Source organism: Oncorhynchus clarkii, chromosome 19 (genome assembly GCF_045791955.1).
Source record: "Oncorhynchus clarkii lewisi isolate Uvic-CL-2024 chromosome 19, UVic_Ocla_1.0, whole genome shotgun sequence".
NCBI classification, from domain to species: Eukaryota; Metazoa; Chordata; class Actinopteri; order Salmoniformes; family Salmonidae; genus Oncorhynchus; species Oncorhynchus clarkii.
The window spans coordinates 42,491,604-42,514,756 of NC_092165.1; the positions used below are offsets into that span (position 1 = coordinate 42,491,604).

Consider the following 23,153-nt stretch of genomic DNA (forward strand, 5'->3'; position numbering starts at 1 on the left):
TGGTCATCTGAACCATCCAAATTGCCAGTAGTAGGCCTATGTGCACGTGATTTGCTCACCGGGCCCGCCGGGAAGACAGAGTTTGTACCTTCAGACACATGAAATGGTTCAAACACCTGGTTGATGTGCTAACAATCATCTGCAAGTTATGAGCAGTCAGAAGTTCACACATCAAGTAGGCTACTGGGCAGCACTTAAAGTAGATGGCCGTAGTAAAAAGACAGTACTAGACAACACCAGATTAAGACCTTTAGCTATGCAAGGAAGCACTTTAGTACGTTTTAAGTGCCCTTTCATTTGTACTGTATCTCTATATGCTAAGACCTGGCTTGGGCTGAAGAGGTTATTTACAGCCTTTTGGGAACATCCTTTGAGAATCATTGAATTTCAGATTTTACTGCAAGGTCAGGTCCAGGACATCATGTTTTTTACCATGTCCATCCAGCCTAGGTTCAAGGTGTTTCTGCTGGTGTGATGGTAGAGAGTTTTGCCTGACTGACTGTGCTGTGCGTTTTGTGTCCTGTCCAGTCTCTCTACATCCGTCCCTGGTGAATGTCCACATCCAGCACCCCCATGAGGCTGAGGTCCAGATCCACCAGGTAGCCCGGGTCAAGCTTGGCCAGAGACCCCCCGCAGCCGAGGGGGGTCACTCTATACAGCAGCGCTCCCAACCTGGCCATGGCAACGGCAATGGGCATGAGCATGGGCACTCCAAGGGAAACGGACACGGGAATGGGAATGGCCACGGAAACGGACACACCTTAGCCAACGGGAACGGCAGCAGCAACTCCAGACCCCACACTCGGCAGAACGGATATGTGGGAAGGTGCTTCCAAGAGACCGTCGATGGACAGGTACAGTGCTCTGAGTGAAGTACACTGAACACAGTAAATTATAGTTGATGATGATCCTAGCTAGGGCTGTGGAGGCCATGACATTTTGTCAGCCGTTAACTGTCATACAAATAACTGCCGGTTATAAAATAAAACGCGTTTAGTATCTGCGGGCTTCCACCCATAGCCTACAAGCCACTGATGCGGACCTTTGGAACATCTTAAAAAGTCTAATAAATGTATTTAATATAGCCTACACCTGTACAATAAATACATGATTTGTTTTAGGCAGGTCTAAAGAAATGATGATATGAAGAAAATGTTGTTTATTTCAGAAGAACAGAATAGCGTATTCTGAGTTGTCCTTATGTTAGGGCCTGATATGACTGTGGGCAGACAAGATTTGCTAAGATTTCCCGTACCTTTATTTTATAATAAGAATAATACAATTGAACATAGCTGAATAATATAGAAAGGATATTTTGTCCAAACGTTTTTCGAGGGAGTATGCACATGCACCTATTCTGTGTCGAGCGATTAACAAAGTCACAATTTGAAACAGGTCCTCCTATATGCTTGATTTATAATTATTTATGCAACTTTAATTGAGATTCAAACCTTAGGCTATATGTTTTGATTTCTAATACATTGTAAGGCTGCATGATGCGACTCTAATGATGATTTGAAAATAGGCTACGCTAACAGTTAGTTGTGATACACACCTTATATAGGCCTATGGGCAAGGCTACATGATGCGTGTCACTATGATTCTCACTCATCAGAATATTCTCAATGTAATCTTGTCTTTAAATACAGTATACTATACAATATATGTGTGAAATTAGTTTGGGTTTAGAATGGGCCGTTATCATGCACCTGTCGGAACAAGATCAGGGGAAAAAAGACGTGTCATCAGTATGCACTTGAATAGCGAATGGAGGATGCTAGGATGCTAATAGCGAATGGAGGATGCTAGGATTCTAATAGCAAATGGAGGATGCTAGGATGCTAATAGCGAATGGAGGATGCTAGGATGCCAGTAGCGAATGGTAGGCTACTCTGGTGTAAAGCAAACCAATGTGCTAATATTAGGAAAGTTGAGAAATAAATATAGTAGGCCTTAATAGAGGCCATCAAAACTGTGTTTTCTCATGCAATTGGATAGTATAGCCAATATAAATGTTGCATAACATGGGTTTATAAGAACACTTATTTCATTCCGTTCATCAACCAGCTATGAGGAGCTGGCTCTCGCTCCACAACAGGTGATCCTTTTCTACTCAAACTCTGAATGCAAGAGTGTTTGATTTTCAATTGCATTTGCATTGACATCAGAGTGATTAGAGGGACAGTAGAGCCCTGAGTACCAGGCCATTAGTGACAGGCTGTTAGCAAGTTTGGTAGACTACTAATGACCATCAGTGGCATCAGAATGCAGTTTTGGAGAAGCCTAGTTACCATGACTGGTTATACGGTCAGGATGTTTGCCTAGTCTTTGAGGTGAAGACCAAGTTTGGCATCTGTGTGTTTTACCGTTTGTGCCGCAGGGCAGCATACCTACTTTCCCTCCTCTGTCTGTCTGGTAGAAGCTGCCTATGTTCTAATTTGTCCTGCATCCAGGATTTATGAGTTGTCAACACATTGGTCACCTCATGTTCCCCTCCCAACACACACAGGCGTGTTAGAAGTTAGTTATGAGTTAGGCCTGAAATGAAGGGAAAAGGAAGGAGACTGAAATCCACTACTTGTCTCAAAGACAAGGCGAACTGCTACACCCACAATGCATCTCCTTCACACTCTCTCACACACACAGAGTAAATAAAGACAGAGCAGTGGTGGCCAGTAGAGGAATAAATTGGAGGACAGGCTCTTTGGAATGGCTGGAATGGAATGATTGGAAAGGTATCAAACTCATGGAAACCATATGTTTGCGATACCGTTCCATTCCAGCCATTACCATGAGCCGTTACTCAATTTCAAACTCCACTGGCTGCCACTGGTAATTAGAGTTCCTCACGGAGGTCCTGTACAGGCAGCATCTGTTGGATAGGCTGTAAGAGATGCTCCTTCCTTCTGTGTTTCCAACCCTAGCGGTAGTTTCCTCTGTAGAGCTGCTGCCAGGCCAGTGTTGGGCTATGTGATATCTGCTGCTGGACACAGAGCAGAGGAGCAGAGGGAGAGTATGTTTGTGCTGGAGGGGATCTCTCATTGTCTATGCCATGTCTTCATCCTGCGGTTGCTTACTGGTTTTCCTCAAATAAGATCTCTGTTTGGTCTTGACTGACTTTGCCAGTGCCCTAGTTAGGTGTTCCATAGCAATGTGTCCTTATCTTTTCTTCCCAAAGATCCGTGAGGCACCATTTGCCAGGCAGTGAGGTTTGATAATAATCTTGATAATAGCCAAGCTCCTTAAACAAACCATGCCAGCAGCAGCATTAGAGCTATTTGTGGATCAGCCTGATTATGTCCTCTGCTGCTGTCTAACCAGTCTCAGGTGTGTTCTGTTCAGCTCACTCTGTCCTCTTTCCGATGGGAAGACTCACACACTACTACACACCCATGCATACACACACAGCACACACACAATCCAATTAAACACACACACACACACACACACACACACACACACACAGGTATTACACACACACAAATACAGTGACGTTAAGCAACATACTCTCAAATGAAGTGGAAAAGGAAGGTGTCAGTGATGTGTCCTGTGTTGTGTGAGTGTGTTGAGATGTGTGTGTGTTGTCATTGCAGTGTGGGAAGCCTCTTCCTGGCCTGACCAAACAGGATGACTGCTGTGGAAGTGTGGGAGCCTCATGGGGCCTGAACAAGTGCACAGAGTGTCCAACCAAACCAGGTGAGTCTCCTCACATACTGAACACACTGAACCACTGAACCTCCTCCAGTGCTTTACCTTGTGTTATATATTTGTTATGATGTGTTAATGTAGCTAAACATCTCCTTTTACTTCATTCATAAACACAATGTATCTCGGAGAATAACAGTCAATTACTTTAACATGGGGTGATAATTCAGGATGATTGCTGATTTGTGTATTCCAGATTAGAAGGATTGTGCCTCGACTCCATTGGCATCGGGACTTACTTGTCGTCTTATTATAAAATTAAGCAGTTTTCGATTCTATAAAAAAAACAAGGCACCAAATGAAAACACATTTAGCATGAATAACAGCGGCTGGCAGGCTGACTCTCCCTGTCCTACTTTAAGTAACAGAAGAGAATGAACCGCAGTGGTCCCTGACCATAGCTGCCTGGACTGTCGCTGCTGTGTGTTCCATCATTGTGTTTGTAGTAGAAGAGCACTCCTGACCCCTGATGACCCCCCCAAGGACCCCCAAGTGCTGTTACTGGAGCTCTCCAAGGAGGTGTGTGATGGTTGGGAGAGACTGTCCCTGCCCTTCACTGTTAATTCCTATCAGGAAGAGGTCTGGCTGCGGTAGATGTCAATTGCCTGCACAGGGTGCTGTCATAGCCTGTCCCTATTTAGTGTCTGTCTGTCTGTCTGCCGGAGCTCTAATCGCGAGCAGACATCATCTCACTCAGGTCCATTCATCACAAACACAAATCTATTCTTCTCTTCTCTCTGTGCCAGAATCTCTCTCTCTCAAGACCCACATCAGCATCTCTTTTGGATTCCAGATGGTTTCCTCTCCTCTGTCCTTTGAAGTGGGGAGAAACAGAACTATCCCTCCGTTCTCTCATTATGTAGTTGTTTAGGGGCAGCTTGGGCCTCGGTCTCAGGTCACATGCAGAGTCAGATGAGAGAATGAAAGACAAAAAGAGAAGGATGAAGCCACATAGGTCCCATGCTAGTTGGTATACTTTGAAGGACTTAATAGGGAATACTTGGCATTTCTTTCCAGTCTTATTGTTCCCTGTATAGAAATGTGTCCAGAACTCGCTTTAACTGGCTTGATTATACTTTGTATAACTAAAACAAGTGGACAAGCATAAATTAAGAGTAATCATTTTGTCATCCCGTACATCTCTCTGGGACTGGTCAGGTCAGTCAGTTAAAGGCTTGATGACAATTTTGTCATGTAAGTCATTGCGGACATCGACGTCTTGCTCCCAGACAAATTAAACAACTTCTTTGCTCGCTTTGAGGACAATACAGTGCCACTGACCCGGCCCACTACGAAAGCCTGTGGGCTCTCCTTCACCGTGGCCAACGTGAGTAAAACATTTAAACGTGTTAACCCTCTCAAGACTGCCGGCCCAGACGGCATCCCTAGCCACGTCCGCAGAGCATGCGCAGTCCAGCTGGCTGGTGTGTTTACGGACGTATTCAATCAATCCCTATCCCAGTTTGCTGTGCCCACATGCTTCAAGATGGCCACCATTGTTCCTGTTCTCAAAAAGCTAAGGTACAGTAACTGAGCTAAACGACTACCGCCCCCGTAGCACTCACTTCTGTCATCATGAAGTGCTTTGAGAGACTAGTCAAGGATCATATCACCTCCACCCTACATGATACCCTAGACCCACTTCAATTTGCTTACCGCCCCAATAGGTCTGCAGACGACGAAATCGCCATCACACTGCCCTATCCCATCTGGACAAGAGGAATACCTATGTGAGAATGCTGTTCACTGACTACAGTTCATCATTTAACACCATAGTACCCTCCAAACTCGTCATCAAGCTGGAGACTCTGGTCTCGACCCCGCCATGTGCAACTGGGTCCTGGACTTTCTGGCAGGCCGCCACCAGGTGGTGAAGGTAGAAAACAAAATTTCCACCCCTCTGATCCTCAACACTGGGGCCCCACAAGGGTGCTTTCTCAGCCCTCTCCTCTGTTCTCCCTGTTCACCCATGACTGCGTGGCCATGCACACCTCCAACTCAATCATCAAGTTTGCAGACGACACAACAGTGATTGGCCTGAATGGGAGCATCCCCCCATTTACATCGATGGGGCAGTCGTGGAGAAGGTGAAAAGTTTTAAGTTCCTTGGAGTATACATCACAGACAAACTGAAACGGTCCATCCACACAGACAGCGTGGTGAAGAAGGCACAACAGCACCTCTTGAACCTCAGGAGGCTGAAGAAATTTGGCTTGTCACCAAAAACACTCACAAACTTTTACAGATGCACAATCGAGAGCATCCTGTCGGGCTGTATCACCGCCTGGTACAGTAACTGCTCCGCCCACAACTGAAATGCTCTCCAGAGGGTAGTGAGGTCTGCACAATGGATCACAGGGGGCAAACTACCTGCCCTCCAGGACACCTACACCACCCAATGTCACACGAAGGCTAAAAAGATAACCAAGGACAACAACCACCCGAGCCACTGGCTGTTCACCCCACTATCATCCAGAAGGTGAGGTCAGTACAGGTGCATCAAAGCTGGGACCCAGAGACTGAAAAATAGCTTCTATCTCAAGGCCATCAAACTGTTAAACAGCCATCACTAACATTGAGTGGCTGCTGCCTACATACAGTACAGACTCAAATCTCTGGCCACTTTAATACATTTAATAAATTGATTTAATAAAGGTATCACTAGTCACTTTAAATAATGCTACTTTAATCATGTCTACATATCCTACATTACTAATATCATATGTACAGTGCCTTGCGAAAGTATTCGGCCCCCTTGAACTTTGCAACCTTTTGGCACATTTCAGGCTTCAAACATAAATATATAAAACTGTATTTTTTTGTGAAGAATCAACAACAAGTGGGACACAATCATGAAGTGGAACGACATTTATTGGATATTTCAAACTTTTTTAACAAATCAAAAACTGAAAAATTGGGAACTTGAAGCTCTCAACCTGCTCCACTACAGCCCTGTCGATGAGAATGGGGGCGCACTCGGTCCTCCTTTTCCTTTAGTCCACAATCATCTCTTTTGTCTTGAGCACGTTGAGGGAGAGGTTGTTATCCTTGCACCACACTGTCAGGTCTCTGACCACCTCCCAATAGGCTGTCTCATTGTTGTCGGTGATCAGGCTACCACTGTTGTGTCATCAGCAAACTTAATGATGGTGTTGGAGTCGTGCCTGGCCGTGCAGTCATGAGGTAACAAGGAGTACAGGAGGGGACTGAGCACGCACCCCTGAGAGGCCCCCTGTGTTGATGATCACCTTACCACCTGGGGGCGTCCCGTCAGGAAGTCCAAGATCCAGTTGCAGAGGGAGGTGTTTAATCCTTAGCTTAGTGATGAACTTTGAGGGCACTATGGTGTTGAACGCTGAGCTGTAGTCAATGAACAACATTGCCAGTTGGTCAGCGCATGCTCGCAGTACACATCCTTGTAATCCGTCTGGTCCTGCAGCCTTGTGAATGTTGACCTGTTTAAAGGTCTTACTCACATCAACTGTGGAGAGCGTGATCACACAGTCGTCCAGAACAGCTGATGCTCTCATGCGTGTTTCAGTGTTACTTGCCTCGAAGCGAGCATAGAAGTTATATAGCTTGCCTGGTAAGTTCATGTGACTGGGCAGCTCTTGACTGTGCTTCCCATTGTAGTCTGTAATAGTTTGCAATTGCTGCCACATCCGACATGTGTCGGAGTCGGTGTAGTACGATTCCATCTTAGTCCTGTATTGATGCTTTTCCTGTTAGATGTTTAATCGGAGGGCATAGTGGAATTTCTTATAAGCTTCCGGGTTAGAGTCCTGCTCCTTGAATAAGTCAGCTCTACCCTTTAGCTCAGTGCGAATGTTGCCTGTAATCAATGGCTTGTGGTTGGGGTATGTACGTACAGTTACTGTGGGGATGACATCCTCGATGCACTTATTGATAAAGCCAGTGACTGATGTGGTCTACTCCTCAATGTCATTGGAAGAATCCCGTAACATGTCCCAGTCTGTGATAGCAAAACAGTCCTGTAGTTTAGCATCTGCTTTAGCATCTGCTGATAGAAATGAGGTAAAACTGATTTAAGTTTCCCTGCATTAAAGTCCCCGGCCACTATGAGCGCCGCCTCTGGATGAGCTCTTTCCTGTTTGCTTATGGCGGTATACAGCTCATTGAGTGTGGTTTTAGTGGCAGCATCGGTCTGTGGAGATACATCCCTGGATGTATCTCTCTGCTCCCTGTTTTTGTCTTCAGTCTTAACTCTGATTCCCACACCATTCCCACATCTTTCTCCTGTTGTTCTCCCTTCACTGAACTCTGACTGATTTGATTTGGTAAGAGATTTCCCATCCAAGACACTGCCAGACTACATTGTTATTTTTGGTAGTTAAAGTATTATTATTGTTATATGGAGTGGAGAAAGCCATTGTGCAGTGGGGAAACTAATGGGTTTGTGTTTTTGGGAAGGACGGAGGTTGACGTAATGGAGGTTATGACAGTGAGATGTGCTTGTCAGTCCCAGGCCTACACTGTGGAAGCCCCAGCCCTGTTCAGCCTTGTAGGATCGAATGCACTGTAAACCCACATGCTGCAAATTCCAATGCGTAATGAACTCCAGTTAAATAATGACCGTGGTCATCTCTCCTCTCCCTTTGGTTCTTATGAGGCTGAGAGAGAGAGAGAGAGAGAGAGAGAGAGAGAGAGAGAGAGAGAGAGAGAGAGACTGTGTGTCGCAGGAGAGGAGATGGAAGCAGTTAGAGCTGCTTGTCCCCCTGGGATGCAAGATGAAACCTGATTGGATGAGGAAAGGAAAGTGTTAGGTATGTAGTTGACAGCTAATTTGCTTTCGAAGTATATTAGGAAACATATCTAATGAAGTGAATCCAGCTCTTTGTAGAGACAGTAGATCATATCACTAAAATGATAGTGCCCGAGAAGCCGGTGTTTGGAGGATACATTGGCACTGTGTTGTCGAGGGCCGGCTGGTCGTTTGTTCTGTCGGATCAGTTGCCAGAGACGCGACCCAGTCGTTAAGTATTTTTGTTCTGTATCTATGGACGCGACCCAGTCGTTTGTTCTAAATGTTCCATTGCCATCCAGGCTGGCAACATTCTTATCCCTTGCTTGCTAGCTAGCCAACTACAGCTAACTTAGTCATGTCAAACAGTGCAGCTGGGAATAACAACAAAGTAGCTTCATTTTCATTTGTTTAAGATGTTTTCTAGTGACATATATTTGGATACATCCATAACAATGAGCTAATGATGCACGATTTTGCCTGGCATAGAAAACGTGCTCTCACTGTTGTTCAGAGGAGCTAGACAACAACCCCCAGCACACACAATCACTGCAAACTAGCTGCATTTAATTTTGTTTTACCTGTTTTCTATTGATATTTATTTGTATACTGTATATCCATAAAAATGATTCCAGCTGATTCATGATTTCGACTGGCTGAGAAAAGCTGACTGCCTGTCTGTCTCGTCCCAACTAACGACACGTTCATTTCTATAGCACAGCTGGAGATCAAATTTCAGTATTAAAACAATGTTGCAAATGTTGAATAGACAGACAGCAAGGTCTATACAAATTGAAGTTCAGAACCAAATGCTAGTCTAAAAGAAGATAACGTCTAGATGCTTATTATAGTGCAAATCAAGTTTAGAAATTGCCTGGCTGGGCTGATGAGATAGTATATTGCTCAGTGAGATGGAACAGAGTAAATAGTAATTTCACCGTCATAGCTTTAGCCGGTGGTAACTTGTGGAATAGACACCGGCTGGAATGTGGTTTTAACCAATCAGCATCCAGGATTAGACTCTCCCATTGTATAATGACTGATATATCAGTGCCTCAGACTTTTTGGAACAGGGACCAACATGCTCTGGTTTTCTACATTGATCACTTTAAGTGAAAGGTTCATCATGTAAAATAATCTGAGACACTTGAGAAGAGGCCACTGGCTCTGCCCTGAGTGTGACTCTTTGACCTGGTGTGAGAGTGACTCTATATGGAGTATATGGCCACCCATAGTAATTATATTTCTATGGTGCCACTAGGGTTGGGCAGTATACAGTCAGAGACTGTATAAAATGTTCTCAATGGGCTCATTAGCATTTAGCTGGATACCACCTAATCGCCACCACTCCCTGTGTGTCCCATGGTTTATGTAATTCCATAAAGCATGGCTCCGGTTGTCTCCCTATCTGTCATTCCGGGAAGTCTTCCCTCCCATTGACTCTTCTACTCTGGGACAATGGGATGCTTCCCAGGGAGCAGGATCAGGGGTACCTCGGGCCCACATAAATCACAGTCCCAACCACAGGAGCCCTGGCCCTGGAGGCACCTCCTCCCTAGGCCACTGAGGTCACACCGTGATGCCACAGCATGATGATGTCAGCCTCCTGGCCCTCTGCCCCTCCTTCCTTGACCCCTTCCTATACTGAGAAAGCACCCTCTCTTTGACTCTCTCTCTCTCTCTCTCTCTCTCCCTCTCTCTCTCTCTCTCTCTCTCTCGTTATTCCTGACCATTAGATCACTAATATAACATGAGGAGGAGGAGAGGGCAAGTTGCAAATTGACCCACATGAGATCATCCCTCCCAGTCCCATGGAGAAGTATTGAATCTGCCATTAATTTAGGACCAAAGCATGTGCGTGTTACTTTTTATTAGCAGTGATCAAACATTGAACACTTGTTAATGACCAAGATCAAAACCGAGCAACGGGTGTGACTTTGCTAAACATCTGCTGTGGTCCGTGCCAAGGTTCCAGGCTGCTCTCTCTCTTTACTGCTGCATCCACTCTCTCATCGTGATTAGACAGAGACGTTTCCATCCTTTGATACGTTCGGATTCGTTCTGTGTTGATTTAGTTTAACGCCGGGTGCAAACAGTGTGAATCTTTTAGATAGACAGCGGTGTGGCTAAGGAGGGCTGACTTGGCCTGGCTGCTCACAGGTATAAATCCTAATGCAGACATAATCTATCTGTCCAAGAGGGCACCGCTGTCCAAGACACCGTGCCAGTGAGTTGGAGGCACATGGAAACGAAATGTGTGTAATAAGATACATGTTAGGCTTGTTCATCATAGGGTATGGACTGTACCATGTCGTCTCTTGGCCTTGGCCCAGTGGTAAATATTTCATGTCGAGTGGCAGCAGTGGGGGATTATGGGAGTGTGTCTGTTTTTAAATGGGAGGTCACAACCACACTGCCATGGGCATCGTAAAGAAGGGAGGAGAGAAAATGATAAACTGTCAAACTACGAACAAAGATGCAAAATGCATCAAATGATGTTAAACACTGAGATAATTAATAGGATGTTTTTGAATAAGGATTCAATCAAACCGAACATGATTGAGATCAATGCCTTGATCGAAGCAGCTCAATTGTCTATATAGAATGTCTGCCACAACATGGTAATTGTCAGTGCCTGTGAACACACAGCTGGGAATTTAATTTACTCAATATCAAACTTTTAGCTGGTATACCGAGTTTTTTTGTAAGACAAATGTTTGCTTTGCATTAGTGTGTTTGTGTCTGGGGCTGATCTCATCATGGGGATGTTGATGTTGGGCTAATTATTTACATTTGAGTTATTTAGCAGACAGTCTTATCGAGAGCGACTGGTCCCCTGTGGGAGTCGTTGCAAGCACCATGCTATACCAACTGAATCACAGGGGACCTAGGCTCATGTGACTGTCTCATCTGATGTCCCAGCGCTTGACTGGATGGCTGCTACTGAAGGTCTTATTTACAGGGCTGGTGATATGGGCCATGCCAGATTGGCAAACTTGGCGTGTGCCAAACAGACATTCGGCTTTGAAGGCAATTTACTTCCCCTTAGCTTTTTTCTCTAATCAGCCGTTGGCCTGGAGGCCAGAGGGAGATGACTTATTTCTCATCTTCATCTCAAAGGGAATGAAACAACTCCTTGTGATTAAAGAGTTGAGTTTGGTTTGCCGCTTGGGTCTCTCCATGGCGCCAGTTTGTCCCATGGCGGTTTGTTCTCTGAAAGCATGTCACTTAAAGGGTCTTGAAGGGTCTTGGCACTCATGTCTGTTGTGTTCCTATAGAATATCTAACGTTGGAATGGAGAGGAAAGATTGTCTCCCCTTCTCCTGTGGATTGCATCCATTCCCCCTCTCTGGTCTACCTCTTCTTCTCAGGTTCTCCAGCGGGGGTTCTGGATTAGCCTGGAGGTAGGGAGTGACTGGGGGCAGGCCTCATGGGGGAGCTGGATATTGTGGGTTCAGTACAGTTCTATGCCTGTGAAGGATGTGCCAATCGGACCTCAAAATAGGCCTCCACATAATGATTGCACTAAATTTCCAATTAGATTTCTGTCAATCAGAACCCATTTGACTAGCTAGACCTGCCCCTCTTCCTCCCCACTCCCCCTCTCTCTCCTTACCATCACTCCTCTTTTGCGTAACCTCTCCTCCTCTCTAAATACACTCAGTAAACCCCCACATTGAAGCCTGTCCTAAGGTAGCTTTGACACCTGTTTTAGAGTAGAGCTTTCACTGAAATTTATTTGGCTCTCAAAAGAAAGCAATGCCACCTACTAAGAAATTGTATATGACGCTAAAGCTTCTATATGTATCTTTTTGGGTGACCAGACCAAATTCACATAGTAATGTGAGTTATAGATCTGCCATTCATTGAAAGCAAGTCTAAGAAGCGGTAGAAGTGATATGTTCTATATGCGCTATTTCTATGCTTTTATTTTTACATCATTTACTTGTGGTTTTGTACACCAGCTTCAAACAGCTGAAAATACTATATTTGGGGTTTGAAAATATATTTCACAATGGTTTAGATTAAAATTAGGCAAACTATTAGAATTTTAGCAACCAGGAAATGGTGAAGCGATTTCAGCATATTGCACGGTTAACTGTTTACAAGCAAATAGAGCTGAATGGTTGCAAATAAAATTCCTGATGCAATTTCAAGATGACTGTTGAAGTACAACAAATCAGTCAGGGGTGACAGTCTTTTGCAGTGAATGAATGAAGGGGGATACAAGTAAGGCCAACAGTCTGTGTCCCTGTGCTTCCTCTTTGTAAAGCACAATGAATATGCACCAGTCTGGTTTCTCTGTCCCAGCATCCATGTAACCAGGGGGGACACTAATGATGCAGCAAGATCACTCTTGCGTTCGACTGCTTTGGGATCTGTGACAATGAACATTGTCTGGGTCAGCATGACGGCATGTCAAAACCATTCCACAGTGGCATTCTACCCACAAAACATCCTGAACTAGGATATATGCTAGATACATAGCCTACAATAGATTTCGCTCTTTGGGTATGTTTGTTGTCGATTGCACTAGCCTATAAGAATTTTTCCTGGTAGGGTAGTTAGGCAAAACTTCTGGTCCTATTTATGCAGTATATTTTTGGTTTGCCATTGTCTTTAGCAGTGGGTTGACCATAGAGATGATGACTTGTCATCTCAGGTAACCTGCTGGTGAAGCTACTTCAGACAGACCTGCTCTCCTCTGTGTTCCCTCTAGTCTCTCAGTACTAATAAGCTTGACTGGGAGGCCCGCCCCCTGCTGGGCATCTCTTGGCATGTGCTCCTGCAGTCACTCAGGGCAGAATCTGATCCTGTCCTCATGGGGGGTCGCACCTGTACCACCCGCTGCCCCGTCACAACAGCTCATTACCCAGATGCATCCCTGGGGATTCCATGGGTGCAGGACGGGGCGCGCAGACAGGAACAGGCGCTTCACTTTGACACAATTATCTCCGACCCAACAGAGGAGCTTCCGTCTGGTCTGACCCACTTCTGATCTGCTGTGTGAACCTTCAGGTACTTCCACTAGCCCTGCCTGTTCCACAGCCCTGAACGCACACTGCGTTGTGTCTGTCTCACAACCACTCAGATGGGATAACATGGAAAATGATTCAACACCATAAATAAGATTGTAGGTACATTCCAGGTACCCAACAAGACTTCACCCTCCTCATCCCTGCGATATTGATAGCCTGTTGATAAACTGAGGATCACCAATCCCACAAACGGAGAGCTTTTGCAGCTGGATCTGGAATCGGAATTCCACCTAAAGTTTTCCAATTAACAGCTTATTACCTGTGTATGAAAGAAAAGGAAAATAAATGGCAGGGGTTCCCAAACAGAGGAAGAGGAGGGCTGACTGCAGGGTCTCTGTGTGGCGTGTGTCCTACAGTGCTACATGGGCAGATGTGCTGATGTGGCTGTGGGGATGCCGGGCCTGTTTGCATGAAAGGGGCTCTTGTCAGGTCCTGTTGACCCACCGTCTACTTGCCTGTCAGACGGCCTGCGTCACCACTATCTGTCAGACTACCTGTCTGCGACACCACTGTCTGTCAGACTGCCTGCCTGCGACACCACTGTCTGTCAGACTGCCTGCCTGCGACACCACTGTCTGTCAGACTGCCTGCCTGCGACACCACTGTCTGTCAGACTGCCTGCCTGCGTCACCACTGTCTGTCAGACTGCCTGCCTGCGTCACCACTGTCTGTCAGACTGCCTGTCTGCGACACCACTGTCTGTCAGACTGCCTGCCTGCGTCACCACTGTCTGTCAGACTGCCTGCGTCACCACTGTCTGTTAGACTGCCTGTCTGCGACACCACTGTCTGTCAGACTGCCTGCCTGCGACACCACTGTCTGTCAGACTGCCTGTCTGCGACACCACTGTCTGACAGACTGCCTGTCTGCGACACCACTGTCTGTCAGACTGCCTGCGACACCACTGTCTGACAGACTGCCTGTCTGCGACACCACTGTCTGTCAGACTGCCTGCGACACCACTGTCTGACAGACTGCCTGTCTGCGACACCACTGTCTGACAGACTGCCTGTCTGCGACACCACTGTCTGTCAGACTGCCTGCCTGCGACACCACTGTCTGTCAGACTGCCTGCCTGCGACACCACTGTCTGTCAGACTGCCTGCCTGCGACACCACTGTCTGTCAGACTGCCTGCCTGCGACATCACTGTCTGTCAGACTGCCTGTCTGCGACACCACTGTCTGTCAGACTGCCTGCCTGCGACACCACTGTCTGTCAGACTGCCTGCCTGCGACACCACTGTCTGTCAGACTGCCTGTCTGCGACACCACTGTCTGTCAGACTGCCTGCCTGCGTCACCACTGTCTGTCAGACTGCCTGCGTCACCACTGTCTGTTAGACTGCCTGTCTGCGACACCACTGTCTGTCAGACTGCCTGCCTGCGACACCACTGTCTGTCAGACTGCCTGTCTGCGACACCACTGTCTGACAGACTGCCTGTCTGCGACACCACTGTCTGTCAGACTGCCTGCGACACCACTGTCTGACAGACTGCCTGTCTGCGACACCACTGTCTGTCAGACTGCCTGCGACACCACTGTCTGACAGACTGCCTGTCTGCGACACCACTGTCTGTCAGACTGCCTGCCTGCGACAACACTGTCTGTCAGACTGCCTGCCTGCGACACCACTGTCTGTCAGACTGCCTGCCTGCGACATCACTGTCTGCCAGACTGCCTGTCTGCGACACCACTGTCTGTCAGACTGCCTGCCTGCGACACCACTGTCTGTCAGACTGCCTGCCTGCGACACCACTGTCTGTCAGACTGCCTGCCTGCGACACCACTGTCTGTCAGACTGCCTGCCTGCCTGCGACACCACTGTCCGACAGACTGCCTGTCTGCGACACCACTGTCTGTCAGACTGCCTGCTCGCCTGCGACACCACTGTCTGTCAGACGGCCTGCCTGCGTCACCACTGTCTGACAGACTGCCTGCGACACCACTGTCTGTCAGACTGCCTGCCTGCGTCACCACTGTCTGTCAGACTGCCTGCCTGCGTCACCACTGTCTGTCAGACTTTCTGCCTGCGACACCACTGTCTGTCAGACTGCCTGCCTGCGACACCACTGTCTGTCAGACGGCCTGCTCGCCTGCGACACCCTAGATATTGATGGTACTTATGGAGCTCACATATACAGTTTGTCATACTGTGTACGTGTTTCAAGCTATGAATGAGAATGTGTGTGTGTGTGTAGACAGTATATGCTGGAAGATTTTTATCAGATGAGATCTCAATATCCTTTTCTAAGCTTGTGTTTGGCGCGATCTGATCAACTGGAAAAGACAAGAATGTCACATGAAGTCAACATTGTTTTACTCTTCCACTGGATGTAAAGGGAGTGAATACATTGTACTGTCCCATCATGTTGAAATGAAAAAGACACCCTAGCCAGACTACAAAATTATGAGGAGGGCCATTCTCCTTTTAACATGTGTCTGATGGTATTCTAGGAGGCTCTTCGTCTGCGTCTCCTCTTTCAGTTTTCCATAACTGTGAAATCTGTGACTAATCACATTGCTCCTGTCCAACATTCAGCTCCGATTTGCACCTACCTCAATCCCACCTCAACCCCTTCCCCCTATCCCTACAAGTGACGGCTCAGTGATTGCCATCTGATATTGAGAATAGCCTCCTTCCTCAGTACCAACAACTAAAGGAGCCAAATTAATAATGACATCATGTTTTCAGGCCTCAGCAAGTGTATGGTTGCGCTGGGGGCATGAATGGACACAGAGTACAATGATGTACTGGCTCTGTTTTTCTGTGTATGTGTCCCCAGGGTCTATGTAATATGATTATTAATAATGTTGTGTGTTGTTGATGATTTTATGTGATGGCAGTACTGTCTTATAACAGTGGTTGATGGGGATCCATTTACATGGCAGCGTTTTGGTGTCCCACAGGGCCCAGCTGTGGGTCCCCATCTAATTTCTCCCCCCGCTAAGCTCAGCACATCTGTAACATATGGTCCCCTGCTAGACATGAACCATCCCTCTCCCTCCATCTGTGTGTTACGGATGTAATGCTTTTTAAAGTAGACAAGCAGAATGTGATGTCTCTTTCTCTGATCTTTTTTTATTTTATCCCACAGCGTATGCAGTGATTGCGAACGGCCAAGTGGAATGCCCCAAGGGTTACAAGAGGGTGAACCTGACTCATTGTCAAGGTAAGGGTACGGAGATGACAGAGATGAAGATGATGCCCTGTTGATTTGCTTGTGTTTAGTTATACCAATAGCGCAGTGGTCACCAAGTTAGTCAAGCTCACTTTCACAGTCAAAAAGCAAGTTGAGATCTACCACTCAGAATTTTTTACATTACATTATTACATTATAACATTACCCTAATAATAACAGTTTTGGAAGAATGAGGTTTGGGCAGTAGGCCTAATACTTGATCACAGCATATTGGCTATATGCCTGCCTTGACAATATTGTTCTTCTCAGACCATATTATATCTCAAACTTGAGTTTTGATAACAAAATAGATCAGTTGGTGTAGCACTTGCGAGGCAACGCTGAGCATAAAATGAAATAATTTGCTAATAATTTGCTTTTTATTTGACTTGACTGATGGTACCTGCTTCTGATGGTCATGGTGCTTTCAAGACAACTGGGAACTCGGGGAAAAAAAATATCAAATCATGATGCCAGTGATCTTCAGGTCAAAAAGTCGGAGCTGTAGAAAGATGCCAACGATTCGAGTTGGATGACCACCCCGCCAAAAAATCCCAGTCGCATCTTGTTTTTTGGGGGAGAGTTCCAAGTTGTCTTGAACGCACTGAAGTTGTAAGTCGGAGATATCCAAATTCCCAGTTGTTTTGAACACAGCATTAGTCTCAGCAGAGGGAGGGAGAGAGCAGCAGAGGGTCCGCCTCTCACGGTCCCTACTCTCTCCTTCCTTTCCTCTGGTGAGACTGACCAGAGAGAGGAGACACCGTCTTCCACCGGATGGCAAAACTACAGTCGCACCTGCACAAATTCATGTAGTTCCTATGACCAGAGAAAGTTAAATATTCCTCTGTATTAAAATAGACACTACCAGCTGCTAATAATGATAAAAAACGCAGGGCTATCGATACACTTTGCTACTCATATATTGCAGCTGTATTGCGAGTGGAAGTAGGGAGAAGCGCGTTTTATGTTTTTAATCATGCTGAAAAGTGTTGACAGTGCTGAATAAAAACTTAGATATGATCTCACTCATAAAAACAGCAGTTCTTTGCTGTGTTCTTTGACATTCTCTCTCTGGTCAGTGTTTTAAACCGGGATGCTGGCCTTCTAGGCAGAGTTCTTCTGTCCAGTGTCTGTGTTCTTTTGCCCATCTGAATCTTTTATTTTTATTGGCCAGTCTGAGATATGGCTTTTTCTTTGCAACTCTGCCTAGAAGGCCAGCATCCTGGAGTCACCTCTTCACTGTTGACGTTGAGACTGGTGTTTTGTGGGTACTATTTAATGAAGCTGCCAGTTGAGGACTTGTGAGGTGTCTGTTTCTCAAACTAAACACTCTAATGTACTTGTCCTCTTGCTCCGGTGTGCACCGGGGCCTCCCACACCTCTTTTTATTCTGGTTAGTACCAGTTTGCGCTGTTCTGTGAAGGGAGTAGTACACAGAGTTGTACGAGATCTTCATTTTCTTGGCAACTTCTCGCATGGAATAGTCTTCATTTCTCAGAACACGAATAGACTGACGAGTTTCAGAAGAAAGTTCTTTGTTTCTGGCCATTTTGTGCCTGTAATCGAAACCACAAATGCTGATGCTCCAGATATTCAACTAGTCTAAAGAAGGCCAGTTTTATTGCTTCTTTAATCAGAACAACAGTTTTCAGCTGTGGTAACATAATTGCAAAAGGGTTTTCTAATGCTCAATTAGCCTTTTAAAATGATAAACTTGGATTAGCTAACACAACATGCCATTGGAACACAGGAGTGTTGTTTGATGATAATGGGCCTCTATGTAATGTAGATATTCAATTAAAAATCTGCCGTTTCCAGCTACAATAGTAATTTACAACATTAGCAATGTACAGTGTATTTCTGATCAATTTGATGTTATTTAATGTACAAAAAATGTGCTTTTCTTTCAAAAACAAGGATGATTCTAAGTGACCCCAAACTTTTGAACCGTAGTGTATGAACATAAAATAAAAGCTGTGGACAAGGACACTTTATGCTGTCCAAAATGGTGTCAAGAGTTGCCAGCAAACGCAGTAATTAATCTAACTTTGATTCAACTTGCTTTTTCTGATCACTTCAAGATGTTAACTAACAGTCCCTCATTTTTTGAGGCTGAAAAACCAAACTGACAGATATTCACAATATTTACTGGCCAGCTTCAAAGTCTTATTCCCATTCTGCTGGAGCTCCATTCCCAAAAATCATTTTGAATTTCAGCCTTTAGAACAACTGCCAAGGATGCAAAACGGAGATTCTTCTGGGATGCTGTCATTATTATCAAGCAGGTGTCCTCCTTGCCAAAGTGTGATTCCTCACAGGAGGAGAAAGAGTCTTGTGTCATATTGTGTGTCTGAGCACAGACGTGATTCGCCCTGCTCTCTCTTTTTGCTCCTGGTGCTGGGCTCGGGGGCTTACAGTGGGCCTCGCGTCACAGATAGAATGGCCCCTCAGAAATACAAGCTGTTTTGTGACCTCAGGAGAGGCCTGTGTCTTCCAAACACTCCAGAAAAACACTGTAGAGGAACTGGTTCGGCTGGAGTCACCTATAGGGCTTCTTATGTAATGGAACATCTATGGCCTCACTGCCAGACGTTTAGTATGGGCTGAATCAATTATTTATTTTTTACCCCCGGTCTGAGATATGGCTTTTTCTAGAGAGAATATAGGCAAGGCGACAGGCAAGCATTTCCATATTGGGCTTTTGAGGAATAACACATTGCTGTTCAGCTAAGGACAGGTCAAGTTCTTAACTGAGTAACATGCATCTCCAATTAATAGCAGCTTTGGAAAGGTTTGGAAAAGGATCACTCACTATTCCCAAGTCCTCGAATGGATGGGGTTTTTGCCTCATGACTTATGTTTAGTGTCTGATTCAAAACATTTAAACAGCTCTGTCTTATTTGACAGAGAACCTCCCAGTCCCCACTCTAGCAGTACTCAACAATAATCCTGGATATTACTGTTAAATAAAGTATGGCTAGGTATTTCCTTTACAATGGCAGTAAATAATTATCATGGTTGTTTATGTGAATCCTCTACAAGTTTATTTTGGCCCTGCAGTCACAAAGTAAGAAATTACAGGTCGAGTGAGTTCAGGACAGGCAGGTTGTCAGTTTAAGCGCAGTCAGGGGACTCTTTGGCTGGAGTCATCATTCTGCGTCATTACTACAATAACAATGGTGTCATGAGAAACCTGTCGAGGAGAACTCTGATGGACGTCTGTGTGTTCCAACTGTACCGTGTACAATAAAAGAGAATGTCTGCGGCAGAATGAGCGCGCGACCAACCATGAAGTCAGATAGGTGTTGAGATTAGTGGAGGTCATGACAGGCTTTCATTCTCGTCAGTTCCAATCCCTTACCCTCGACCAGACTGTAGCACTAACACTATCCTGAATCAACCTAACCCTGGATTACAGACCCCATGTGATGAAGGAAGGCTGAGCCTAACGTTGAACTTCAGCCTTCAGTTCAACATCCAGATAACATGCAGCTTAAACCGGTCTCAAGTAGTCCCTATAGTCCCACAGCGCCTCCACAGCAGTGTTGTTGTCTCTCTAAGTGGGAGGTAGCAGAGTTTCCCCAAGAGAAATGGTTTGGTTAGAGCTCACAGTGTATAACCCCATGACAGCAGTTCCATTGCATCTTCTTTATGTGCCGCGTGGCTCACCCAAACAGGAAATATTGTCCGCCCATTTGCTTACAATTGAGTCAGCCTGTTTACATCATTAATAACAGAGGGGCTGGGGAAAGGTCAGCTAACGTTATGACCTTGAACTGGTTCCCCTTTTAATCCCCCATACCACCAACACACACACACACACACACGCACACAGGCACGTATATAGACACACAAAGACAAGCACACAGGCACGGACACACAGATCCACACACAGACACACGCATGCACACACAACCACGCACACACATACATACTCACATACACACACACACACACAGCGAGAGAAGGAGAGGCCTGTACTCTCATGGTAGTTTTGCTTTTCCTCCCATCACTCCCCAGACTTTCCCTGTTCTCTTATAAGTTATCTTTTTCCACCGGCCAGCACAACAGCGAAACAAGAGCAGATTCATTATTATTGGGAAAATCTGCCATGGCAACTTGTCAGGTTCCAGTCGTCACGGCGATGGGAAAAGGCCTAATGATTTACTGTTGTTCAACACTAGAACCGCCATAGGCCAATGGACACTGACGTTTGATATTGTAAATAAAAAATATCAGGCCAAAAAAGCTATGTCCTGCTTCTTCTCTGACTTTTCCTAAATGTTTGTATTTTACACTGCTCATTTGTCAGCATTTTGGAATCACAAACAGAAAAGTATTTAGGGTCTTTTTACCTTTTCACACCTATTCCCAACTTAACCCCCCAAGACAATGTGCTGTAGGATGTTGGTACCCATCCAGGCGCCAATGCTTATTTCTCTCCTCACTGAATTAATGACAAATGAACGCATGTACGATAATTGTGCACCTTACTTCAAAATTGAATTTAAATTAGGCCTAACTGAAGGATAAGGAGGGTGATGAGGTTGATTAATGATGAGTTTGTGTTATGCCTATTTACAGTTGAAGTCGGAAGTTTACATACACTTAGGTTGGAGTCATTAAAACTTGTTTTTCAACCACTCTACAAATGTCTTGTTAACAAACTATAATTTAGGCAAGTTGGTTAGGACATCTACTTTGTGCATGACACAAGTCATTTGTCCAACAATTATTTACAGACAGATTATTTAACTTATAACTGTATCACAATTCCAGTGGGTCAGAAGTTTACATACACTAAGTTGACTGTGCCATTAAACAGCATGGAATATACCATAAAATTATGTCATGGCTTTAGAAGCTTCTGATAGGCTAATTGACATTATTTGAGTCAATTGGAGGTGTACTTGTGGATGTATTTCAAGGCCTACCTTCAAACTCAGTGCCTCTTTGCTTGACATTATGGGAAAATCAAAAGAAATTAGCCAAGACCTCAGAAAAAAAATGTAGACCTCCACAATTCTGGTTCATTTTTGGGTGCAATTTCTAAATGCCTGAAGGTACCACGTTCATCTGTACAAACAATAATATGCAAGCATAAACTCCATGGGACCACGCAGCCATCATACCGTTAAGGAATGAGACGTGTTCTGTCTCCTAGAGATGAACATACTTTGGTGCGAAAAGTGCAAATCAATCCCAGAACAACAGCAAAGGACCTTGTGAAGATGCTGGAGGAAACAGATACAAAAGTATCTATATCCACAGTAAAACAAGTCCTATATCGATATAACCTGAAAGGCCGCTCAGCAAGGAAGAAGCCACTGCTCCAAAACAGCCATAGAAAAGCCAGACTATGGTTTGCAACTGCACATGGGGACAAAGATCGCACTTTTTGGAGAAATGTCCTCTGTTCTGATGAAACAAAAATGGAACTGTTTGGCCATAATGACCATCGTTATGTTTGGAGGAAAAAGGGGGAGGTTTGCAAGCCGAAGAACACCATCCCAACCGTGAAGCACGGGGGTGGCAGCGTCATGTTGTGGGGGTGCTTTACTGCAGGAGGGACTGGTGTACTTCACAAAATATATGGCATCATGAGGGAGCAAAATTATGTGGATATATTGAAGCAACATCTCAAGACATCAGTCAGGAAGTTAAAGCTTGGTCGCAAATGGGTCTTCCAAATGGACAATGACCCCAAGCATACTTCCAAAGTTGTGGCAAAATGGCTTAAGGACAACAAAGTCAAGGTATTGGAGTGGCCATCACAAAGCCCTGACCTCAGTCCTATAGAACATTTTGGGCAGAACTGAAAAAGCATGTGCGAGCAAGGAGGCCTACAATCCTGACTCAGTTACACCAGCTCTGTCACGAGGAATGGACCAAAATGTACCTATCTTATTGTGGGAAGCTTGTGGAAGGCTACCCAAAACGTTTGAACCAAGTTAAACAATTTAAAGGCAATGCTACCAAATACTAATTGAGTGTATGTAATATTCTAATCCACTGGGAATGTGATGAAAGAAATAAAAGCTGAAATAAATCATTCTCTACTACTTTCACATTCAGGGACAGGGAGGTTTTACTAGGACTAAATGTCAGGAATTGTGAAAAACTGAGTTTAAATGTATTTGGCTAAGGTGTATGTAAACTTCCGACTTCCACTGTATCAGCAGCAAATCATTTGACCACACACCTTTGGGATTGATACCATTTTCTCTTACGTTTTACTTTGTAAAAAGAAGCTGTTATGGGACTGTTTTATTTGCTATCTCTATTACTAATCGAATGTATCGTAAGGGAAATGAAAGCATGCTATGTGTTGCAGTAGGCCTTTAGAGTAATGCAAAACATATCCTTGACTATCTAACTTAGTGATCGGGAAACAAACGATACCAGTCAGCCTGAGCAGCTGGTCCATCGAAACTATACCAAAACTAATTTCACACATAATAAGAGTT

At 45.2% G+C, this 23,153-nt stretch overlaps 1 protein-coding gene across 1 annotated transcript in view; it reads left to right on the plus strand.

Moving 5' to 3' along the window:
* LOC139375231 (latent-transforming growth factor beta-binding protein 2-like) overlaps positions 1-23,153 on the plus strand; it is a 154,424-nt gene that overhangs the window by 90,340 nt on the left and 40,931 nt on the right. Inside the window, exons 7-9 of the mRNA XM_071116828.1 lie at positions 529-854; positions 3,594-3,696; positions 16,603-16,677. Of these exons, the coding sequence (XP_070972929.1) occupies positions 529-854; positions 3,594-3,696; positions 16,603-16,677 (504 nt within the window). The remainder of the gene's footprint in view (positions 1-528; positions 855-3,593; positions 3,697-16,602; positions 16,678-23,153) is intronic.